Source organism: Chelonus insularis, unplaced genomic scaffold (genome assembly GCF_013357705.1).
Source record: "Chelonus insularis isolate UGA/USDA-ARS -01 unplaced genomic scaffold, ASM1335770v1 contig_407_pilon, whole genome shotgun sequence".
Lineage (NCBI taxonomy): Eukaryota > Metazoa > Arthropoda > Insecta > Hymenoptera > Braconidae > Chelonus > Chelonus insularis.
The window spans coordinates 1,716-24,498 of NW_023276564.1; the positions used below are offsets into that span (position 1 = coordinate 1,716).

Consider the following 22,783-nt stretch of genomic DNA (forward strand, 5'->3'; position numbering starts at 1 on the left):
TTTGCTTTACATACAAAGTCTTGCTTTCAGTCCGTGCTTCTGTCATAATAAAGGAAACATTTCACTTTCATATAATATCACCTACAAGAATTGTTCCATACTTTGCATAGAGACACGGTATTGCCACGTCGTGACGTAAGAGCAATAGCAAGATGGCAGCGATTTAATCTTGGCGCACGAAACGCTACCGTATCTCGCGGTTCCTCTACTTCAAAATAATAAATAAGGAATGAGCGGAAAAGAAACAAGTGCCAGTTAATTCAGTGGAACAAATGAAAATGAACTGTCACAGAGTGAAGGTGAAATGTGTGGGCACTCATGTGTTGTCTTTTAAATATTGATTCGTGGAGGTGTGGAACGCAATGTCAAGAGAATGGATATAATCTCAAGACAAAGTATTTTATTCATTCATAAAGAAAAGGAGCGAAGCACACGACGTCGAATTACGTAGCAGTTAAATAATATTATAAATTATAAGTATGTATAACATTAAGCGCGAAAAGTTTTCCCTTTCAATACGTCAAACGCGTACTACTTATACTATTACTTGTTCAACAAACATCAGACATCACCGGGAAAATCGACATATTTATGTTTTAACATTACTCAATAATATTTTTTAATACTTTCATTATCGCGTGGTTAAAACTAAATTCTACTATTTTCAAACATTTTTATCTTGCTTCATTACGTCTTAATGAAATACTTAATGGCGACTCAATTCCGGTAAGTGGAGGGCATGGGCGTGCATGTGTCGTTCAAGATAATGGCAGAAATAGTCGTGTCTAGAATTTACTTTCTCAACACTGCTTAACACAACTTTTCGACCGGCTACTTTTCCGTTACATTTATTTCTCTTAAAACTTTTCAATCATATATATCACTCATTACATCAACATTTATCAAAATATACATCATCTTACGATACCATTCAAATCCGTATTATCAATTATTTATTCTTCAATTCACCTAATAAATATTTATTTACATTTATTTCATATCTCTACTTATCATATTCTTCATTAACCTTACAACTTTTATATTAATTACAATTAATTTTTTTCAGACTTTTTAGTGAATAAAACACATATAAGACTGCACCCTTCTTTATAATAATTATGATGGACTATGCTTTTGCTAATGCAAATACATATTTAATCAGGGAACGTATAATGGCATCTATTATCTATAATTGTTACTCGCCAGTAAGTTACATATCATAACTCATGTCATCAATGATATAACAAACCGATTTAATACATATAAAGTAATTATATTTTTCTCTTTTACATGAGCTAACAATGGAGAATATCAATAATGTGTCTATAATTCATTAAAAGACAGCAATAATACTCGTAAAATGGATTCTCCACCGTCATGTTCACTCAGTGCCACGGGACCTTTAAGTGATTTTGGCAGCAGTGGACTCGGCGGATCTATATCGAGTGATTCTGTTAGAGCTCAACTTGCAATTGAAGTATAATATACTTATTTATTCCTCTTTTTATTTATATCTTTATACAATTTTCTTTTCATATTGATTATTATTATTATTATTATTATTACTATTATGATTATACATATATATATATATATATATATATATGTATCTATATCTATATTCTCTTTAGATGCAAGAAAGTGACATGGAGAGTAAATCCTTGTCTCAAGATTCTTTTGATTATTCTGATGGTATGTGTGGTCAAAATTTTAATACATTAAAAAAAGGACCCGGCTGGGCAGATCTAGATGGCAAATTGGAAGAAGTAGAAGTAGTTGACGTTGCAATAAAGCCACCACCAGAATTTCAAGATAGTCCATCGCCTCCGGATTCGGTATCATCTAATGCTCCAATATCATGCTATCCGCGATTATCTCACAAAAAAATTTCTCATTGGATTGATCATTACGCTGAAGGATTGATACAACATATTATAGAAGAAGCTCTAGCTATCTCGTGTCGTATATCATGGCCTGAAGGTCGAATAGCTCAAGTAACAACTCGAACTGCACCAACACCAACAATAACACATATTTATAATTCAAAACAACGCTTTTGGGCTAGTGAAATGTTACCATCATCTTCATCACGTCAAGCAAGTAGAGATACTATTAGCATAACTCCTTACAATACACTCAATCGTCCAAATTCCCGATGTTCATTGGCTTCCTCTCGACTTTCGAGTTCTCACAATTCAATAAATACTACGGGATTAGGTAATAAAGCTGATGATAGTAGTTTTATAACATCAGCAATGTCTCATGATGTATTAACCACTAGTGAAATCAGTGATATGTACAATGTACCTTTTGATTCCGACATTTACACCGTCCCAATTGACGTGGTAAGACCTCTTCATGAACTACGAACGCCTCAACGTCCTAAACGTCATCGTCATCATCGCAAACGACGAAGAAATGTTTCAGCTAGTTCACAAAGTGAACTTGAAGCTCATATTCAACAAGCAAGACATTACTGTGGTAAACCACGTGCTATAACCCATGTTATTAAATCTCAACGATTATTAGCTGAAGTGTGTTGCAATGAAAGTGGTAATGGCAAACGTCACAGTGTACCTGGCACATCCGGGCGTCATGGACCTCGTGTTTCAAACAATAGTCACGTTCATAATATTGGCGAACCAATTCATATGACACTACATGAAGTACGTCAGTATTTAGAGACGCTTTACTCAAGCTCTAGTGATTCAAGTGAAAATAAAATTAGACGTGATAAAATAACAAGTCAAACCCCTATTCATCTTGGTGTACCAAAGGGTCTTAGTGTAAATAATAATAATAGATATAGTAATCCACATACAGACTCTTCAACTGACACACCTATTTCTAATAAAACCTCTACTAATGGACTAATTAACAATAATAATAATAATAATAATAAATAATAATAATAATAACAATAATAACAATAATAATCATAATAATAATAACAATAATGCTAATGCAAGAAAACATAAAAAGAGCTCATTAGTTAATGTTAAACATAAAAAAACTAAAGATGAAACGCATAAAGATAAAGCCGATACTGATAGAGAAAAAATTAAAAAAAGTCAACGCAATTTTTCATTAAATCTTAAACAAACGTTGTGTAATATATTTCGTTTTAAACGGCTTGGATCACCCGATCACTTTGTCGAAAAGAGAAATAGTATAGTTCAAGGTGAAATTGTCGAAGAAGAAGAAAATGATTCTGATCAACATGCTAACAATAATAACAACATGACATCAGATGTCGATTCATCGACACAAAAGTTGCCATTCTTTAAACGTGCTCTGCCACCCTTACCTAAAACCAATGGACAAATTAAAGTTGAACAAGGAGAAGATGCATTAACAGCTATCGAGTCTAAAGTTGATTCACCCACATCAATTCATCATCCTTCCCCTCCACGTGAAGATGAATTACCGCCTGAAGATACTAGTATGGATTTTGCTGCCAGTATTGAAAAAGTTAAAGATGTAAGTTATTTATTTTTTTTATTTTTTAATTTTACAATCAATTTTTGATTTAATAATTATATAGTACGGATGGTACTGGGGTCCAATGTCGGGTGAAGCTGCAGAAAAAATTCTGTCAAATGAACCTGATGGATCGTTTATTGTACGAGATAGCAGTGATGATCATTATATATTTTCTCTATCATTCAGACTCAATAGTTGCGTCCGACATGTAAGAATAGAGCATGACCAAGGTAAAAATAATTTTTCTATCAGTTTTATATACAAATACAATGGATATTATAACTTTTATTATTATTAATATTATTATTGTTATTATTATTATTGTGATTGTTGTTATTTTTTATCTCATTTATAGGTAATTTTAGTTTTGGTAGCTGTACAAAATTTAAATCCCATACAATTGTGGATTTTATTGAGAATGCAGTGGAACACTCGAGAAGTGAAGATATTTGTTTTTTCTTCATCGTCGACCAGTTCTCGGTCCAATGAGAGTGCAATTACTTCATCCAGTTTCAAGATTTAAACAAGTTCAATCACTTCAGCATATTTGTCGCTTCGTTATATTAAAAATGGTGCGAAGGGATTTGATTCCAACACTTCCCCTTCCACGTCGGCTCATTGACTATTTAAGTACACCACATTATTATAGCGAACAATTAGCAGAACAAGATGAACGTGCCGAGTCACCAGTAAGTTCATCGACTGGTGAATTAGAGAAGATTTGTTTTACACCACAAGGCCTATCGTGAAACGTACAAATAGGTAATCTTTTACTCGTCTTGGCATGTACTATATACTTTAATATACGTATAACAAAGCAATCCATATATTTATGAAAAAAAAAAACAATTTTTTCATGATATAGATAATGCTTGAGAAACATGGTATAATGATAAACATTAAGGAAAAAAAAATCATTTCAATAATAATATTACCAAATTAAAGTTGAATATACACAAAGAATATCCTACATTCAAATTTTGATTATAATATTTTTTTTATTTATTTCGGTGTTAATGGATAAATTTTTTTTTTTTCTGTAAAGAAGAAATTGACACACAAAAAAGTGTACCATTTTTGCGTAAATTATAAATACGGACCAATATTTGAATTCACAAGTGAGTTGTTTAGTTACAGAGTGTAAAAAAAAGTCATTGAATTAGACGTGTAGTAGGATATAATTTAAACACAATAATAAAGACCACATTAACTTTTAAGAAAATTTATAACGAAGAAATATGTCGATTATAAAACTATTATACTATTATTATTAATTGTACAGTACAGCGAAGCTCTTTTTCAATCACTTTTTGGAAGTTTCGTAGCTTTTCAGTGCCTATATTTTGCAGTAATAAGTAAATATTAGTGATTAATAGTAATTTAATATTTCATTAACAGTGAACTTAAAAGTTTACTAAATTCCTGCCACAATTTTTCATTATAATCATTTTCTTTTACTTCATTTTATATTGTATAAAATTTTTTGATTATTTTTATTTTTTAAATTTGGAAGTTTGTGATAAAACGGCATTTCAATATGGACTATTTGTGATTAGTATGTAATTTTTTATCAAAATTACCCACTCTTGTGCCATACTAACTATTGTTATTTATTAAAATGCAATAGTGCATGACCTAAATGAAACTTTTTTCATTTAAAAAAATTAAATTTTATCTTTTTATATTCCTTTGTTACTTCCAAAATACAATACTTTCACATTTTATTCTCCTCGTCACCTAATCTTAAACTATACCAAAGTTGTAAATAAATCAATTTACTACACATCGTACTAATATGTAGATTGAAAAAATATTAGAAAATTTCTAATAATTAACGACATTTCATTTTTCGTGTCTTTTAAACTCAATTGTATTTGTTGTACTAACTTTTTCTCTTAAAGTTTTATTTCCAAATATCTTTTGTACTTATGCATTTATTGATATTATATCAAAAATACGTTTCATTATATTATCGAACTTGTATTATTCTCGTTATTATAATTGATAATTAAAAAAAATTAAACATAAACAAACTATGTATATTAAAGTAATACAGATTTCCAAATTAAAGTTCATCATCTCTAGTTGAAACATAAATTTATGGCGAGTATAAATTATTATGTGAAAGCGATCGACCATAATTCAGAAATTGCTACAAAAATCGTTAAATAAACCGAATTAAATACGAACATTCATAATGTTACATCAGTTTTAATTACTATCTCTGTTGTCACCAATTGTTTATCGTTTTTTTTTAAAATAGTAAAGAGAAAAATGTGTGCAAATAATCTATCATATGATCCCTTCCTATTGCAATAAATCACTTAAGATCTGAGAATATCGTGTGTATTTAAAATTTATGAATTTATATCATGACTGTGATGCTTGTATACAAGCCGAGCACATTTAGAAAAATAACATTTATTGTTTAATTTATAAATAATTCTTATTTACCTAAACAATCATTCCATTGATTTATTCATAAGAATATAATTATTATTTATAAAAAGTTGTTTGATTTTCAGTAAATGTAAAAGTACAACATCAACGATAAATTAGTTGAGCGATATTAAAATTAATTACATTAAATATTCAACTATATATCTGTTATTTTTCATTTTATTGTGTTAAAATTTACATAAATGTTTCTATGTATAACGTTGTTATAATAATAGTTATTTGTAGAAATGACATGCTAGTCATAATTAATTAATATATTTAAGATTAGGCCTCGAATCGAGAAAAAAAAAATACTTAATTTAGATATGAACAACCAGCTAAAGTTTCAATTTCCTTTTGTATTTGTAAACATAATTACAATTAAAATTGATTGTTGTCATTTTTATTGTAAAGAATGACCGATAAATGTTATCAATAGATTAATATATAATAGTTTTTTAAACTTATCTATAGACATAGTGTCTTAATTCGGTTGGAGGCCTTGACTTAAATTTATATTTTCAGTATTTTTTGTTACAAAAATTTATGTACCTTTCTTATTACATATCTCATATTATTAATAAATTTTTTGTTGAAACTGAAAATAAAGCATAAGATATTTTTTTTAATTCTCGAAATATTAAGTTGAATATTTTTTATTAGTTACAACACATTGATAGTGTAATTTAAAAAAGAAACAAAAATAAAAATGCAATTATTGTTGTACAATATGCAAAAAAAATTTATCGTAAAATGAGTCACTTTATAACATATGTATTAACTTACCCTAATCTAAATAAATTTAAATCACAAAGTTCGATCGCTACAAAAGTGATTTTGTAAGACTAACAAACATCAATAAAATAAAAATGTTTTTTAAACTAAAGAATAAAATAAAATGTGAATATAATCATTTTAATTAATCAAACAAACTTTCAATTTTTATTTAAAATGAACAGATATTCTTATTTTTTAAATTTTAGATCAAATGCTTTTATTGTTTGATAGTTTACATTGCACTGTAATGTATAAAAAACATCTAAAATGAAATGATTGAGAATTGGAAAAAAATTATAATTAATAACTACTATTTTAAATATTTTGAGAAATTTTTTTAACTTAAAATAACGAACATTTCTATTGAAAAGTTCAATTAGGAAAGTTAACAAATATAGTTTACATTTAAATATAATATGAATAATAAAAACTGCACAAGATAGAATTATGTTTAATTATTTTATAGATAGTGCAAAAAATATTTAATAGTTCAGAATAGAGAACAAAAATTTAACATAAGAATATAGATTATACATAAACTAATTTTATGATACATTCAAAGCAATGTTTACACGAAGTAAACAAGAAAAAATATAAAATACATATGTAGTTTATAATTTTAATTGAAAAAGGAAACAAAATTAATAAATATTAGTTTATTTCATTTTACAAGCATCATTCATTATCAAAATTAATTCATTTTCACTAAATTCTTATCAATACTATATTCATATAAAATATAACTTAACCGTTTTGTTATAGTGAATTTTTTTTAATATAATGTGGATGATTTATAGAAAAATTTCAGTGTTACTCGAAAAATCATACAAAGAATGATGAAATGTAATAAATACTCTTCAATAATCCATCCATGCGATTCGGAGCTTCAAAATAAAGAGATTGACAAAATTCAATAAATAAACAATAAAAGTAGCAAGTACGTAAAAAAAATGCTTTTACAATTGATTAAACTAATGTATGGTGGAGAAAACATTATGTAAATCTAACAAGTACACCGATAGTTGATTAACAACGTTTGTACTGCAATGTTAATAATAAAATACATTTTTCAGACCAAAACTAATTACCTTTATTTCTTTCTTATTTTATTTCTTTATATACATGAAGGAAATAAAATTTTAAATATTTACCGGGAAATTTTAGTTCAATTTCTGATCACTATGTAACCTTTTAAAATATTTATTATATATTTTGGGAAACAATGTCACCATTTGTCTAACAATAAAAATAGAATTTATTTTCAAAGATGAAATAATGGTATTATAGTAACTTTACAATATTTGATGTAAATATTTTTTTTATTTATCCACTTATTGTCATTGATTCATTCATTATTGAATCAAATACAATGATGTATTATTCAATAAAACTTCGTACGTTTTATCAACACTTCAGCTAATTAGTGGGTAAGTTTAACAATCAAATATACAAAAAATTGAGTTCACTTACGTGGCTCTGATACTAAAGTTAATTTTTTCGATGTTTTAGATGTATTTAACAAGTAGCGTTGCAGCAGTGAACATAAAAATTAGTGATTTAAAAATTACTATTGAGTGATGTTATAGCTCTGAGTGTTTTGTAGAATTATTTCAAAGAATTCTTTGAACAAATTTTTTAAAGTTTAAAATATATTTATGATGGAATTATCTAATTTTATAAATCTCAATACAATAGGCAATTTTCTAAGTATTATAACAATAACAGCATGTTTTGTTATAAAAGTTCCGCAGATTTTAAATTTATTTGCTGCTAAATCAGTTACTGGCATATCTCTTTTCAGTCTGATACTGGAATTATTTAGGTAAATTGTAAAAAAAAAATCAGAAAATCTTCCTAAACATTAAATAACAATTATACACATTTTTTATAAATTTTTCCTTTATGTGTTACAGTTATACTGTTACAGCATCTTATAATTACACTAATGGATATGCTGTATTGTCTTACATGGAATATCCAATTATTATAATTCAAGAATATGTACTGATTTTTCTAGTTTTGAATTATTTAAATAAGATCAATAGATCTACAATTTGTATCGTTATACTTTATTTCATTATTACTGTATCTTTTTTAATGCAAATTCTACCGAAAACTATCTTAACAATTTTAGCTGTAAGTAAAAATAAAATAAACATATTTCATTTTTTAATCTAGTAAAATTAATTAATTTATTTGTACTGTTATAGCCAATGTGTACTCCAATTTCTGCATCAAGTAAAATAGTTCAATTATTAGCAATAATTCGGGCTCAAAATTCAGAGTCAGTTTCATTATTAACTTGGTTTATTTCTACATTTACGAATCTGAGTATGTCAATCTGTTATTATTACCAAAAAATTATTTTACCAAACATAAATATTTGTAATTTTTTTTTTGTATTTCAGCTCGAGTATTCACTGTATGGATGGATTCAGCTGATAAACTGTTATTAGGAAATTTTATCATTTCTGTACTATTGAGTTCAAGTGTTATGATTGCAACAATTTATTATAAACCTAAATCAAAGAAAGCTTAAAAAGAAAATACTCAATTTATATTCGTTTATTGAGTTTAAAGTTTATAAGAATTTGTTTAATAATAATTTTATGTACAAAGTAGATATAAACGATGAAATTAATTATTAAATTTATCAAAAACTGTACATAATATTAAAGCAGTTTATTATATCATTGTTATTTATTGAATTCATAATTTTGTTGATGAATTAACTATTCATCAATTTTTCAATAATAAAAATTATAGTATAAAATAAAACTTCCGCCATTTTCAGAGTAATTATTGATTGTTTAGTCATGTCAAAGAATACTGTCTATCTATTATATCTATCTATCTATGGATTTATATGTATATGTATGCCGACTAAAAATTTCTGGCGACACGACAAAACTATAGTATACTTTTGAGCTTTTAAATAAGACAGTATTCATTAATATCGTTCAATGTATACTTGCCTAAATGAATACCAAAATGTAGGACAATTGTTATTGCTTAGTGAATTGTCATGACATGAACAAGTCCAACAAGTGTGAGCAAGTGAATAAATTGAATAAAAACCATGGCTGGATCAGCATTACGACGCCTTATGGCAGAATACAAACGTAACAATAATATTTTATTCTTCCTAATAATACACTTTGCTTTAAAATATTACACAAATATCACTAATAATTTTTTTGCGGTTAATAATAAACATTAAACGTGTTGTTCATTTTTAGAGTTAACCTTGAATCCACCGGAAGGTATTGTAGCTGGACCTGTTAATGAAGAAAACTTTTTCGAATGGGAAGCATTAATTACGTAAATATGTTTTATTAATTTTATTCTGATAGTATAAGAAAAATTAAAATCATGTAATTGATTAAATTTATTTTCAGTGGTCCAGAAGGTACTTGTTTTGAAGGTGGGGTTTTTCCTGCCAAGCTCATATTTCCACCTGATTATCCATTAAGTCCACCGAAAATGCAATTCACCTGTGAAATGTTCCATCCAAATAGTAAAATTGCCTTCATATTTAATTATTATATAATAAAATTAAGAACATTGATGTAATAATTAAATTTATTAACATTTTTTTAGTTTATGCTGATGGAAGGGTTTGTATCAGCATTCTTCATGCTCCTGGTGATGACCCAATGGGCTATGAAAGCAGTGCTGAACGATGGAGTCCAGTTCAAAGTGTTGAAAAAATTTTGTTAAGTGTCGTCAGCATGTTAGCGGAACCGAATGATGAAAGTGGGGCTAATGTTGATGCCGCTAAAATGTGGAGAGAAGATAGAGCAGAATTTCAGAGAATTGCACAGAAACTTGTTCGTAAAACACTTGGCATTCGAACATAAGAACTTTATTCGTGAATATATAAATGATAAATCATATTCTTTATATTTATTTGATTTCAAGATTCTATTTGAATAAATGATATGAGAATCCAAATTAATTTGGCGTAAAAAAATAAGATATATGGAGTTGTTATTTAAATGGATACTCCAGCCTCTTCAAAACAAGAAAAATAAATAATACTAATAATAATAAAATAATAATAATAATAATAATAATAATAATAATAATAAAGATCTATTTAAAAATAAATAATATTTCAAATGTTTTTCTACACTTCAAATTTTTTTTGAAAAGAAAATATTAGATCATTTTAATTTTTTTTCTTTTTTTTACACTTAAAAATTTAAAGACAAATCATTCAATAATAAATTAAAACATCATATTTTTAGAATTTTTTAATAAACTTTTGAAAACAAAAAATAATAAAAACTCACAACGTTTTTATGATATATTCACTCGAATTGCTTCTACAAATTATTGTTTGACGAATAAAATTCATATCTAGGATTATTTCTTCACCTTTCATTTAAACTTTTAAAGGTTAATCAGTGCTTTTTCTTGAAAAATTTTCAATTTAAAGAAATTTTTTATTATATATTTTTAATATATTAATCACTGCATTTCAAAAATCTTATATCTATTTATAGTTTTAACAAAAATATTATAGATTCTAAAATTATATACTACTTAAATTGTTGAATTTAAATGTACGAATTCAGAATCGTGTTCTTGAAAATTTAATTTAAAAAATGTGATATTGAATAAATAAAAAGACAAGTACTACAATTTTTTTGCATTTATATATATGTACATACATACCACAACGTTAATGATTTTTTGTTTAGAGTCATAATGAATCATTATGCCATTTAAATTGCTATAAATGATATAAATATTAAATCGGATTAAGTGTATATAATGTCTGTTACTATTATTTTATTTTATCTATTTCTTTTTCTATATAATGTATGATCAAATTTTCTATACCGAAATGGTTTTAAAAATGAATATATTTGCGTTATTATTTATTTATCTAATCAATCGTATCTAAAATCCTATATTATGTCTACAAATATTATTATTTTTCTTAATGACGGTCACATTGAAAACAGGAGCAAAATTACTTAATAATGAAAATATAAAAAACTTTTCTTATAACTATATGCTTTCAGCGTTGTGCTGTATGATGCTGATTACGTTGATGAGCTTTCTTGCATAAGCATTTTACAATCAACTTTTCACAATTTTCATCAATCATACTTATTTTGGCGAAGCAAATGATTTAAAAGACTGTTTTTTTTTTTCGATGATATAATTAAAAAATCACTGTTAATATGCCTGTTATCCGTTCAATTGTTCCCAATCTTTCCTCAAACCTTAACTTTTAAATTAACTTTAATGATACATTAACCAAAAATGAATTAACGAACACCTCCTTTTGAGTGAGCTATAAGCCATTGAAGTGTTATGTCAATATTATCTTTTTCTTTACAAGAAATGCTATAGCAACATATCTCGCGATCTTGTATGGCTGAGAGATTCCTATAAAAAACAATAATACAAGATTAAAATTGTATTTAATTAATGAAGTATTAATTTCATAATTCATTTATACAATAAACTATGTATTTCATATACTTTTAATAACATAATAGACAATTGACAACAATGAAACAACTCAATAATTCTGTAGAAAATATGAGTTTGTAATTTACAAAAAAAAGTTATTAATCATTTCCGAAATATAAAACATTTATTATCTATCAGTACACTCATAAAATATTTGTTAAATAAATTTTAAAAAATTAAAAAAAAGGATGTGAAAAATTCAATACTTACATTCTATCTATAAGACCATTTTCATCGAGAGCATAAGGAAGATCCCTTTTGTTTCCTAAAACTAATACTGGAATACCAGATAATTGAGGTTTGTCCAGTAAATTATGCAATTCGTTGCGACTAGCTTCTATTTTTTCAGAATCAGCAGCGTCTACCATGTAAACAATGGCATTTACACCTCTACAATATCGCTCCCACATTGATCTGAATCTTGGTTGGCCTCCAATATCCCAAACTTTGATAGTTACATTTCCTTTTGTTATTTTTCTCATATTAAATCCCACAGTAGGTATCATATCTTCACTAAATTGCCCTGACTGAAATCATTACGAAATTTTAGATTTGTTATCTTTAAAATACTTTGTTCCAACAATATTCTTTTGACGATAAAAAATTCATGTAATCTAAAAATAACTTGTTATAATAATATCAAAATAAAATGCATATAAATATAATTGCAATTTATTCATTTCTCAATATAATGCAACTTGAAAAAAAAAATCAGTTTATATTTTTAATTACAATATTGTAATTAATATTAGATTGGGATATAAATGAAGATTAACCAAAAATTTACATCATTATAAATATTGTAGTGTAAAGAAAAAATTGAAAAATTGAATTCCAATTTTTTATGACTCGAATAATAATATAAAATTTATAAAGATTATTTAATTCAATAAATTCAGTTGCTGAACAATAGTAAAATGTAGATACCACTTCAAAAATTGATAAATTGATCATTTACGTTAAATAACTAATATGAAGCATTAGTGATTCTAATAATTAAATAAGGTTAGTTTACTGAAAGTTATAACTTTATAATTTTCGCCTAGTTAAATACTTTATTCCGATAAAACAACCCTTCATATTAGTTATACTATATGCGCCATAAAATAACCAATCTTTGATACTCCATGTACGCTAATTTTTGAAAATTTTTATTAAAACTATGAAACAGTTATAGAAAATTCATTGCATTTTACAAGCTCCAAGAGAATAGTTGCTGTAATTATTGAAAATTATAATTTATTTCAGTGGATGTCGTACCGCTATGACATTAACGAATGTAGTTTTTCCACTATATTGGAGTCCAATCAATGTCAACTCCATTTCTTCCTTCCAAAATAACGACTTGAACCAGTCTAAAATACGACTTATTAACGCCAGCATCCTGGATGACACCAGGTTTTAATCCGGCGAAGATTTAGAACAATTTTCTACTGCACCACACTTGAAGTCTTTGACATGTAACTTTTTTTAATGGAGCGACGTCACTGATGTCTGTACCTACTATATACTGACATATATACTGATACACCCTATACAGCTTACCGTCAACAGAAATTTATCGTGACTTTGAATGTGTAATTCTTTATATATGAAATATTTTGTAATCAGTTTATCGAAAAATGAATCTTCAATCTAACTTTATAAAAATATTTTAATTAAACTATTCCTCCCACATTTTCCGATTAATATTTAGCATTATTATTGTTGAATAATATGACAATATACTTTGTATCTAAATGGAATTCTAAAGCTTGTAAATTCACTGAAAATATCTTCATACAAATGAAAATTGAAAGGAGTTTGTAGAACTTAATCGTCTAGGTGCCGCTATTATCGTCGTTGGCAGTCTAGAAAGTGATAATTTTTTTTGGAATGACAATAGTTTTTTTTGGGTGTGTATTTTTTTTCAAAGTTACTAGTATATACATATAAGTTAAATAATATTCAAAAGCTTATTTTTGACATTTTCATTATCTTATATTATGGTGTGAATTTCGAAACAATTAAATAAATATAAATGGATAAATAAATATGAATAATTTATTATTGAATTTTTTTTATGCTAATTCTATATAATGACTTTAATTATTGAAAAAATATACAAAAATAATCACTACAAATACAATATTAACACTTTTATGAATATTCATTTTTTGCAATAAAGAAATACTTATTATCGTAGAAATGGAAAGTTTGTGATACAATTGAAATATGATTGATCAGCTTTTAAACTTTCTTCTTCTAAACGTTTAAGTCTTTGTTTTGCATCTTGAATTATATCATCAGTGGAACTACTTTCACTAAGAACGCTATTAATTTTTGACATTTGTACTTTTGGTTTTATTATTTCTACTGTTGAAGATTTAACCAATTGTGTTTCTTCTAGTTGTCGAGCAAGGCGAATTGCTCGCAAAGTAAGCTCTTCTATTCGTAATTTTTGTTTCTCAACAAGATTTTGAAGTTCAAGTTTCTCATCATCTTTTCTTATTTCATAATTAACATCTCCCTGTACCTCTGTTTGGGTACATATTTCACGTTTACTTATTTTTATAATCAAATTTTCGTTTTTATTTTTAGTAAAAATTTCTCTTTGTACTTTGGCTGATTCTTCTTGGATTTTTTTCAAGTCAGACTTAAAAAGTTGATAATTATCTTGATCTTTTTCAGGCCTAAAAATGTAATAAATCACTTAGAAAAAAATCAATAAACATTAAAATTATAATGAAAAAAATGTATGTATATAAGTTTCAAATACCTTTTAGTTTTTTGAATAGATGATCTTTCTTCACTCGAATTTAAATTTTTTCTATCCAATTGGCTCAATTCCTTTTTCTTTTTAATGAGTTTTCGCTCTTTAACAATCACTCCCTGCATCATAATCTATAATAGATAAAAAACAGAATTTTCATTTGAAAAAACATAGTTAAAACTTGAATACGTTAATACGGGATGGGACATAAAACTTACTTGTGCATGACTTAGTTTTTCATTTAATACAATCAATTGCTCTTCAATTTTAGAAGCACGTTTATTTAATTCTGCTTCTTTATCTTTCAATCGATTGTTATATAAATCTCTCTGTCTTAATAATTTTTTTTTTGCTGCAATAATTTTACTTTTTTCTAAAATAATATCATGACTAAAAGTATCTGTTTGCGTTCCGTTATTTTGAATACATTTACTACTCAATTCATCTGTTTTCTTGATTCTAAGATATAATGAATGGCACATGAATTTTAAAATTGTTAAAAGTAATGGCACATCATTTTTTTCATACTCTGATAAAATTAATTGACCATCAGAGTCTTTCGGATTGATTCCTAAGGTTTCTAGAGTATGTAATACATAATCAGTCTGTAGTTTATGATGATTGCCATTTATGTTTGCAGTTTCATTTGATTGAGGTACATCATTACGAAAATTTACCAATAATGGCGCTTCACTAGCAAATACAGACAATGTATAAGCATAATTATGATTCCATAAATATTCAGCAATTAATAAATCATAAACATATTGCTTGGCTGATTTGGGAACTGCATTTACTTTACTCAGTGTCATATCTTTTCCCTTTAAAGCATTCACTAAATTCTGCCGCAGTTGCGTACGAATATTTGATATTATTCCTGATCTTTCAAACCTAAAATAATAAAAGGAAAAAACGTATTAATTTCAAAATAATTAAAATAAAAACTTATAAAAAAAATTACTAGTCAGTAATTCTTACCAAGCGTATACTATTGAATTATAATCACTCCTTTCCATTTTTTATAAAATTATCAATATAACGACACTGAATTTACTATAAAATTATCTCTATTAACAATAAATAAATAAACATTATTATTTAATTAAATAATTATTGAATAATCAGATATTTTTAAATTATTTACGAGTACACGGTAAAGGAATGTTTCATTTTTACAAAGACGGTTACATTAAACCCCTGGTGGTTGTGATGGAATACAGCTAAATTGGCGGCATTTTTAAAATATATCGTGTTATTTTAAACCATTTATTTACATCAGCCAAAAAAAAATAGAAAGAAATCTATGAAAAAAAGTGAAGAGTAAAAAGAAGAAAAGACAATAGAAACATAATGAAAAAGAGGATGTTGATGGTGTGCATGTATATATGTAATTTGAACACCTAAATGTATAAAAAAGAAGTAAAAAAATTGAAAGAATATAAAAAATTATCTTACGAGACGGCAGAACATCATTATGAGAAGAATATTGATTTACATTATCATAGTTCTCATTATCTCTACCAGAGCATATATGATTATATATATCCTCTTCTAATGTTGACACATAATTACAGTAATTACATTTCACAAACCCCTGAAAAATAATTGATAATTAGTTGAAATGCATATGGATTCAAATAACTGTGTTACAAAATTTCGTAGTAATATAACAATCAGTATATTTCTTACTTTTGACGACATTTCTTATTATAAAAAAATAAATAATAATATTTTACGATGCAAAAAAAATATAAAATAATTAATTGGAGATACTTTTTTAATACTTAATGTCTTTGAAACAAATAAATACAATGAAGTTTGAATAATCCAGAACATTATATGATCCGATTACTGACAATTAGAAAATTGTTAATTGTTCGTAAATTACTAGAACTACTACAAAAGATTAAAAGTTCTATTAAGAATGTTATTTTAATACACGTAATTGACTCAACATTGAAACATAACGTTCGTCAATTTAAAATAGAAATAAAATATTAATATGGTATGTTAAAATTATATGTATAACAATTAGCACATATTATATTTATAGAAAAATTAATATGGAAATTTAAATAAGATAGTAATATTTTAAATAATTAAATTTGTCGTTCTAGTCATCTCCGTTGAGAAATCCTGAAATTTTAAATGATAATGAATTGGATCAACTTATAAGTAAGATAATAATTTAGATTATTATTTGCAAAACTTTTAATCACAGTATACAATATTTATTTATGAATAAAAAAATGTTTGAAATATTTTTTAGAATTATATCATTTAAAATTGGATAGGAAATATGGATATAATGTTCCATCATTAACGCAACAAACATCACAATCAGGTGAATTCGCTTTATTTTATGATATACTACAACGTATTCCAGTAGAAAATTTGAATGAAATGACAGAATTAGAAAATAAATTACGATCTGATCCATTATATAAAAAAGCACTGGTAACAACTTGATTTATTTGATCAAAATGTTAACTATGACCAGTTATTTAATTCAATAATGTTGCCTCTGTTTATTCTAGATTATTCTGTTTGAAAATAGGATTACGGGAGAAATTAAAATTTCTAAGTGCATCTATAAAATCATGTCTTCAATTATGAAACCTGATCTTACAAAATCTTACTCTGGATTAGGTAAAAAACATCGCAACAACGTCCGAAAGAGAGATTTTAGTGCAACTCAATGCTACAGGTGTTTAGAATGTACGAATTGTCATATTTTTTTCTATAGATGAACAATGTTTTATACATATTTATTGCATTAATTTTTATTTTTAATTACAGCTGCATTAGTAAAAAAGTTCGATGATAGTGAACAAGTTTCGAAAATAAAATCTCTTGTAGGTATCTGGCTTTCTCGTACTCCTCAAGAAAAGACAAGATCAAGATCAAAAAATTACAACAAAAGAAAATACGTGAGAAAAAGTACATTAAATAACCGTCAAGTTGGAAATTCATTGTAATATTAATAATATAAAGTGTATTATAAATCCTTTAAAAAATATTATAATATAATAATTTGATAATAAAAAATTTTCAAATAACTATTTTATTCATATTTTATATTATTATTATTATTATTATTATTATTATTATTATTATTATTATTATTACTAGAGTTATTTAAAGAATTAAAATGTTTATTATTATTGCTAGCTTATTGCGATTTATGAGTTCAATAACTACTAGTTGTCAAGGTAACAATATACAATCACAAAAAAACATAGAGTTTGAGTATCTTACAAACTTTCGTTGTTTATTAATTCACTCTAAATTAAAGAAGATAAGAAATTCTTCGTTGGTTATAAAATTAATTAAATAAATTCTTTTTCATATTTAGAAAATTTTATAATGTCAATGGGGAACAATGATCTCACTGTAAATTCTTTAAACGTACCAGAAAAATTGCCAGTGATTTTAAAACAATTTTGTAAAGCAGCTATCAGAACACAGCCTTACGATCTTCTTAAATGGTCATGTGCATACTTCAATGCTCTTGCTAAAGGTTCTGAGCCTCCAACAAAAATAAGACTTGAATATCCACTTCCTAGAAGATCTTCAAGTTTGACTATAGGATTATTAAAAGTGTTGCTTCGACAATTTGGTGGTAATGTAAATATAACTGTCATTAATTGATCTTTTTAATTAATTCAAAGATTATCATAAATCACTACCATTAGAAGTTATTACAAGACAATGGAATGAGTTATGTCTTGATCAACGAGATTTGAATTTAATTTTAATTATCGGAAGGTTTAGACGAAAATGCTTAGTAAAAAAATTTCTTGCAATAGCTGTAGGTTTATTAGGAGCTAATCTTTTTGATACAATGCTGATGATTTGTGAACTCTTTACCATGGAACCAGATGGTGGATCTGCTATGATTCCATTAAGTTTATTTACTGAAATATATGAGTAAGCTTGCATTAATATTATATATTTATACTGATGTTAAAAAAATAATACAATACATAATAGGTACCTAGCTAAATTACATTGTGATGGTGGAACGAGAGATCAAAATGATGATCCTTTTGCGTTCATAATTGAGGACACTGAAAATTTAAAGTGGCATTCTGTAGACAATTCAAACAAAAATTTTATTAACTCTGGTGGAATATCTAACTCTACAAACTTAGATACTGAAGAAGATGCGAATTTTGATCTAGATTCACTATCAAAAGATGATTCTTTGTCTATCCGACGAAATTTTGTAAAAGAAGAGACAATTGATGCAGTTATAGATGTTGATAAACTACAAAAAAAAGATAATACTAGTGAATCTGCGACAACTATTAGGAATTCTGATAGTTTAACTATTACCAATGGGAACAGATCTAATTTTAAACAAAAATCAATTGAAACAAATCAGAATTTCAACCTTGATCCGAAATGGGTTTCACATTATCCAATCATTCCAGGTAATTAAGTGTATCATACTGATTTAATATACCATTCATATAATATCTATTGTAAAATTTTATTAAATTTTAGGAATTGGTCCACGATTGACAGTTGAAGAAATAACGGCAGTGATTGAATGGGTTACAGAATGTGCTAATGTCCAAGAAGGTATGATTGGTCCTAGGAATTTACGCCATTTCCAGTGTCCACCTTTAGATCGACAGGACATGTCTAAATTTAAATAACAATAGTTTTCTTCAAATCGATTTATTGTAGAGTTTATTGTAGAATTTATAATATATAATACATCAATAGTATATACTGATAAAATGAACAATATACAATAAATACTTGTCAAAATATTTAACATAGTTATAATTTTAATTTAATTATAACTCCAACAAAACTGACTAGAAATTGGTGTATATTTTATACTAATTGATCTAAAGTATTTAAAACCAAGTACGAAAACTTATTATTATTATTACTATTAGTATTTGACTGGATAATTTCTTGACTAGAAAATAGAATGACACAATATAATAGAATTGAATGAATTGAAGATCTATCACAGGTTATATAAATATTAAGCTATGAAATGTACAAAATAAACTAAACAAGAAGTGATGGAAGAGATCTACTACGTAAAAATCGGCGAATTTGATTATAGAATAAATGATATATTGTAATAAACATTAGTAAAGAAATAAGTAATAATAAAATGTTTCTAGCTTTCGCACGACTTGATCGCCATTCGTATAATTCATCTCGATGTGAAAACCTGTTCCTATATTGCGCTGGTAATTCAAAATTACTCCTTAATGGATATAAAGAACGATAAAAATCATTAAGTAATGCACGAATTATTTCATTTTCTGATTTACGTGACGGATCCATATCATCATTAAGACATATAAATTTCTTTGGTTCTCTTCGAATTTCATCTAAGAGCTGAACTATTTGTGATACATTACTAGTTAACATTTCGAAAATTTCATTTTTACCAGCTTTAATAATTTCATGATGGTATCGATTTTTTGTACCGAAATGAGACTGTATTTGTCTAGCAATTGCACTACATTTGATAATTAGTTCTCGTGAAACAACAGGTAAAAGTGAATCTAAATATCGTTCCCCTGAAGGTGGTTCTGGAGTTGATGCAAGTTCAATTCTTCTTGAACAATTGGTTATAGCATTCTCGAAATCTACTACAAGACTATAATCTAATGGTAGAGGATTCATACGTGACAATAAAGTTCTTATTTCTCTATCAGACCATGTTCCTGATTTATCTGTATCGAATCGATCAAAAATATCGCCAATTGATGATTGATATTTCTCACTGACTACATAATAAAAGTAAGAGAATGCAAACTGCATATCCTGAGAGTTTCGAATTCTGTGTGAAGATGTTTTTCTGAATTCTGAATGAAATTTATTTTGCATATCGTCTATAATCCATTTATCAAGGAGATGAGGCATGTGAGCGGGCACACGACGTCTTTCGAATCCGTAAGCAGCATTGTAAATTCTATTTACATAGAGTAGAGATTCAGCATAAGTATCTAATCGACGAGTTTTTCTTTTTAAATGACTTGGGTATTTATTTTTATCAGATTTGTCATTATTGATATGTACTAAATTAATTATGTCATCATTACGATTTGGTTGTCTGCGATGATTTGGATGTGCAAATTCATACTTGTATCCAGAGTTTTCTGTAGAGGAAGAAATTTTTTCTCCTTCTTGTCCAGTTTTATTTATTTTGAAATTATGTTTTGAAAGTATTAATTCACTTTCAAGAGTATTATTATGAGAATTTTTCAATAAATGGATGATGTCTTCAAAAAAATTGTCATGAATTGACTTATTAGTTCCTGTCGACCTATTTAAAATACCATTATCTGCCTTTTCTATTTCTGAGATTCCGTTTTTATGTCTTAATCTTTCGAATGCATTAGCATTTGGCTCTTCATTTCTAAATTCACTTATTTGAAGTAATTTATAAGGATAATCTCCATCTTCTTCCATCATTTCACTATCCGTTGGTGTAGGTGTTGCATTACAATCTCCTCCTATTGATATTAAAAATTTATAATAAAAATTAAATTATTTAAAATAATATTTAGTGATCCATTAATTACCATCAAATTCACAAACTGTTGTATTACATGCAGGATCACATGATCCATCTCCAACCCAAGCCCATGGACAAATATCCGAACAATCAGGAATCCACCATGCTAAATATACTTTCTGACCACCAGTTTGAGTTACAAAATCTTCAGGCCAAATTTCTTGTCCAAGGAAAACATCATCATTAAAATATAAAAATTTATCTGAAAGACCTGGTATTCTGAAAGATATCAAGATTAAAATAATTTAATAAAATTTTAAATATTTCTTTCGAATTGTAAATTATTTTTACTTGTGAAGATGACTTTCTATAGCAGGACTAGAAAATGTAGGTAAATGACTTTTATCGGGAAATATATCGTCATGGGTTATAAGAGTCATTCTTTGATTATCCATGTCCAACCAATTGGGTATTTGTCCATTGGTGACAATGTACACATGTCTGACCCATGGTGCATACATTTCTAACGACCGCAAAGAATACCTAAGCTCATCTTTATCATTGAATCTAGAGACTGCAGCATTTACATCACTAATTGTCACATATTTTCTAAGATCTTCTATAAATGCTGGATCACTGCCATTGACCCATGTATAAACTACATCAATAGGCACATGTTGGCACAATTTATTTTGAAAAGAAGTACCAAGTATATTGTCATTAAAAGAATGAAAAACAGCCTGATATTTTTCTTTACTCCACGCCAACCACACCTACAAAGATATTATTAATTAAATGATTATTTATTGACTTTATTCTTATTTATAATAATTCCTATTGATTATTTTTATCGTAATCTCTAACCTCTCCAAAGTGAACAGTACCAACAAAGATGCAGGTAAATGCAATAAGAATAATAAGTAATGATGATTTATGAGAAAGAAGATCGTAACAACGTCGCTGTATTAGTTTCCATGTACTCATTATACCGATTATCAATTTCGATGCGATTGTCATCGCAAGTTACTCATATTGAACTCCATCGAGACGTTTATTATTAAAAAAAAGGTGGTGAATATACCATCAGAGTAATCCGGACGTTGCACCGAAATATACATGTAAACGAATTACTCACACGTATGTATTGTGAACTTTAAATTCAAAGATATGAATTTAATATGAAATGGCCAGTCAAAGTATTTTCTTTCTTTTAATAAACAATGTCTTACTTATACAATGCCTAATATATGTATGTAAGAGCTATATAAACTAAAATATACATACATACATACATACATACATACATACATATATATGTATACACTGTAAATCCACGGTGTGTTACA

The 22,783-nt window shown here is 26.7% G+C and overlaps 8 protein-coding genes across 9 annotated transcripts; 5 read left to right on the plus strand and 3 right to left on the minus strand.

The window, feature by feature from the left end:
- Positions 1–566: 566 nt before the first annotated feature.
- LOC118069347 (uncharacterized) lies at positions 567–6,487 on the plus strand. The gene is given in 8 exon segments (XM_035087397.1): positions 567–726; positions 1,067–1,205; positions 1,293–1,477; positions 1,632–2,894; positions 2,896–3,480; positions 3,545–3,713; positions 3,839–3,922; positions 3,925–6,487. Coding segments are annotated over 6 exon segments (2,526 nt in total). The 5' UTR covers positions 567–726; positions 1,067–1,205; positions 1,293–1,360; the 3' UTR covers positions 4,233–6,487.
- A 1,432-nt stretch (positions 6,488–7,919) lies between these two features.
- On the plus strand, positions 7,920–9,398 carry LOC118069336 (solute carrier family 66 member 3). Its single transcript, XM_035087376.1, has 5 exons — positions 7,920–8,126; positions 8,209–8,521; positions 8,613–8,835; positions 8,910–9,030; positions 9,108–9,398. Exons 2-5 carry the CDS (start codon positions 8,355–8,357, stop codon positions 9,236–9,238), a joined length of 642 nt encoding a protein of 213 aa, XP_034943267.1. The 5' UTR covers positions 7,920–8,126; positions 8,209–8,354; the 3' UTR covers positions 9,239–9,398.
- A 212-nt stretch (positions 9,399–9,610) lies between these two features.
- Ubc7 (ubiquitin conjugating enzyme 7) lies at positions 9,611–10,675 on the plus strand. The gene is made up of 4 exons (XM_035087367.1): positions 9,611–9,821; positions 9,939–10,020; positions 10,098–10,216; positions 10,300–10,675. Exons 1-4 carry the CDS (start codon positions 9,779–9,781, stop codon positions 10,557–10,559), a joined length of 504 nt encoding a protein of 167 aa, XP_034943258.1. The 5' UTR covers positions 9,611–9,778; the 3' UTR covers positions 10,560–10,675.
- A 716-nt stretch (positions 10,676–11,391) lies between these two features.
- Positions 11,392–13,784, minus strand: Arl8 (ADP-ribosylation factor-like protein 8). The gene is made up of 3 exons (XM_035087399.1): positions 13,450–13,784; positions 12,400–12,716; positions 11,392–12,102 (listed from the first exon to the last, which is right to left on the minus strand). Exons 1-3 carry the CDS (start codon positions 13,570–13,572, stop codon positions 11,982–11,984), a joined length of 561 nt encoding a protein of 186 aa, XP_034943290.1. The 5' UTR covers positions 13,573–13,784; the 3' UTR covers positions 11,392–11,981.
- Positions 13,785–14,283: 499 nt separating this feature from the next.
- Positions 14,284–16,691, minus strand: LOC118069350 (uncharacterized). Of its 2 annotated transcripts, XM_035087401.1 has the most exons (6): positions 16,631–16,691; positions 16,397–16,535; positions 15,920–16,008; positions 15,160–15,832; positions 14,948–15,072; positions 14,284–14,861 (listed from the first exon to the last, which is right to left on the minus strand). In XM_035087401.1, the coding sequence occupies exons 3-6, from the start codon at positions 15,955–15,957 to the stop codon at positions 14,366–14,368; spliced, it is 1,332 nt and encodes a 443-aa protein (XP_034943292.1). In that variant the 5' UTR covers positions 15,958–16,008; positions 16,397–16,535; positions 16,631–16,691; the 3' UTR covers positions 14,284–14,365. The 2 variants fall into 2 exon arrangements, with proteins under 2 accessions (XP_034943292.1, XP_034943291.1); XM_035087400.1 differs by having other exon boundaries at positions 14,285–14,861; positions 15,920–16,535.
- Positions 16,666–17,946, plus strand: LOC118069351 (uncharacterized). Its single transcript, XM_035087402.1, has 5 exons — positions 16,666–16,946; positions 17,059–17,116; positions 17,211–17,398; positions 17,479–17,659; positions 17,741–17,946. The coding sequence occupies exons 1-5, from the start codon at positions 16,944–16,946 to the stop codon at positions 17,917–17,919; spliced, it is 609 nt and encodes a 202-aa protein (XP_034943293.1). The 5' UTR covers positions 16,666–16,943; the 3' UTR covers positions 17,920–17,946.
- Positions 17,947–18,204: 258 nt separating this feature from the next.
- LOC118069346 (ropporin-1-like protein) lies at positions 18,205–19,650 on the plus strand. Its single transcript, XM_035087396.1, has 4 exons — positions 18,205–18,563; positions 18,613–18,871; positions 18,935–19,377; positions 19,451–19,650. Exons 1-4 carry the CDS (start codon positions 18,308–18,310, stop codon positions 19,603–19,605), a joined length of 1,113 nt encoding a protein of 370 aa, XP_034943287.1. The 5' UTR covers positions 18,205–18,307; the 3' UTR covers positions 19,606–19,650.
- Positions 19,651–19,867: 217 nt separating this feature from the next.
- Gnptab (N-acetylglucosamine-1-phosphate transferase subunits alpha and beta) lies at positions 19,868–22,540 on the minus strand. Its single transcript, XM_035087398.1, has 4 exons — positions 22,302–22,540; positions 21,789–22,210; positions 21,505–21,716; positions 19,868–21,435 (listed from the first exon to the last, which is right to left on the minus strand). The coding sequence occupies exons 1-4, from the start codon at positions 22,452–22,454 to the stop codon at positions 19,973–19,975; spliced, it is 2,250 nt and encodes a 749-aa protein (XP_034943289.1). The 5' UTR covers positions 22,455–22,540; the 3' UTR covers positions 19,868–19,972.
- Positions 22,541–22,783: the final 243 nt, after the last annotated feature.

What these genes read in the sequence shown, in the direction of transcription:
- LOC118069336 (XM_035087376.1), top strand. Translation starts at nt 8,355, where the DNA reads ATGATGGAATTATCTAATTTTATAAATCTCAATACAATAGGCAATTTT. An exon ending in CTGATACTGGAATTATTTAG is followed by an intron (nt 8,522 to 8,612) that starts GTAAATTGTAAA and finishes TATGTGTTACAG; the next exon opens with TTATACTGTTACAGCATCTT. An exon ending in CTATCTTAACAATTTTAGCT is followed by an intron (nt 8,836 to 8,909) that starts GTAAGTAAAAAT and finishes GTACTGTTATAG; the next exon opens with CCAATGTGTACTCCAATTTC.
- Ubc7 (XM_035087367.1), top strand. Translation starts at nt 9,779, where the DNA reads ATGGCTGGATCAGCATTACGACGCCTTATGGCAGAATACAAAC. An exon ending in CCTTATGGCAGAATACAAAC is followed by an intron (nt 9,822 to 9,938) that starts GTAACAATAATA and finishes GTTCATTTTTAG; the next exon opens with AGTTAACCTTGAATCCACCG. An exon ending in GAATGGGAAGCATTAATTAC is followed by an intron (nt 10,021 to 10,097) that starts GTAAATATGTTT and finishes ATTTATTTTCAG; the next exon opens with TGGTCCAGAAGGTACTTGTT.
- Arl8 (XM_035087399.1), bottom strand. Translation starts at nt 13,572, where the DNA reads ATGCTGGCGTTAATAAGTCGTATTTTAGACTGGTTCAAGTCGTTATTT. An exon ending in CATTCGTTAATGTCATAGCG is followed by an intron (nt 12,717 to 13,449) that starts GTACGACATCCA and finishes TAATGATTTCAG; the next exon opens with TCAGGGCAATTTAGTGAAGA. An exon ending in AATGGTCTTATAGATAGAAT is followed by an intron (nt 12,103 to 12,399) that starts GTAAGTATTGAA and finishes TGTTTTTTATAG; the next exon opens with GAATCTCTCAGCCATACAAG.
- LOC118069350 (XM_035087401.1), bottom strand. Translation starts at nt 15,957, where the DNA reads ATGGAAAGGAGTGATTATAATTCAATAGTATACGCTTG. An exon ending in AATTCAATAGTATACGCTTG is followed by an intron (nt 15,833 to 15,919) that starts GTAAGAATTACT and finishes TTATTATTTTAG; the next exon opens with GTTTGAAAGATCAGGAATAA. An exon ending in AAAAACTAAGTCATGCACAA is followed by an intron (nt 15,073 to 15,159) that starts GTAAGTTTTATG and finishes TATCTATTATAG; the next exon opens with ATTATGATGCAGGGAGTGAT.
- LOC118069351 (XM_035087402.1), top strand. An exon ending in TGAATTGGATCAACTTATAA is followed by an intron (nt 17,117 to 17,210) that starts GTAAGATAATAA and finishes AATATTTTTTAG; the next exon opens with AATTATATCATTTAAAATTG. An exon ending in ATGCTACAGGTGTTTAGAAT is followed by an intron (nt 17,660 to 17,740) that starts GTACGAATTGTC and finishes TTTTAATTACAG; the next exon opens with CTGCATTAGTAAAAAAGTTC.
- LOC118069346 (XM_035087396.1), top strand. Translation starts at nt 18,308, where the DNA reads ATGTCAATGGGGAACAATGATCTCACTGTAAATTCTTTAAACGTACCA. An exon ending in TTATTTACTGAAATATATGA is followed by an intron (nt 18,872 to 18,934) that starts GTAAGCTTGCAT and finishes AATACATAATAG; the next exon opens with GTACCTAGCTAAATTACATT. An exon ending in ACATTATCCAATCATTCCAG is followed by an intron (nt 19,378 to 19,450) that starts GTAATTAAGTGT and finishes ATTAAATTTTAG; the next exon opens with GAATTGGTCCACGATTGACA.
- Gnptab (XM_035087398.1), bottom strand. Translation starts at nt 22,454, where the DNA reads ATGACAATCGCATCGAAATTGATAATCGGTATAATGAGTACATGGAAA. An exon ending in GTACTGTTCACTTTGGAGAG is followed by an intron (nt 22,211 to 22,301) that starts GTTAGAGATTAC and finishes ATATCTTTGTAG; the next exon opens with GTGTGGTTGGCGTGGAGTAA. An exon ending in AACAGTTTGTGAATTTGATG is followed by an intron (nt 21,436 to 21,504) that starts GTAATTAATGGA and finishes TAATATCAATAG; the next exon opens with GAGGAGATTGTAATGCAACA.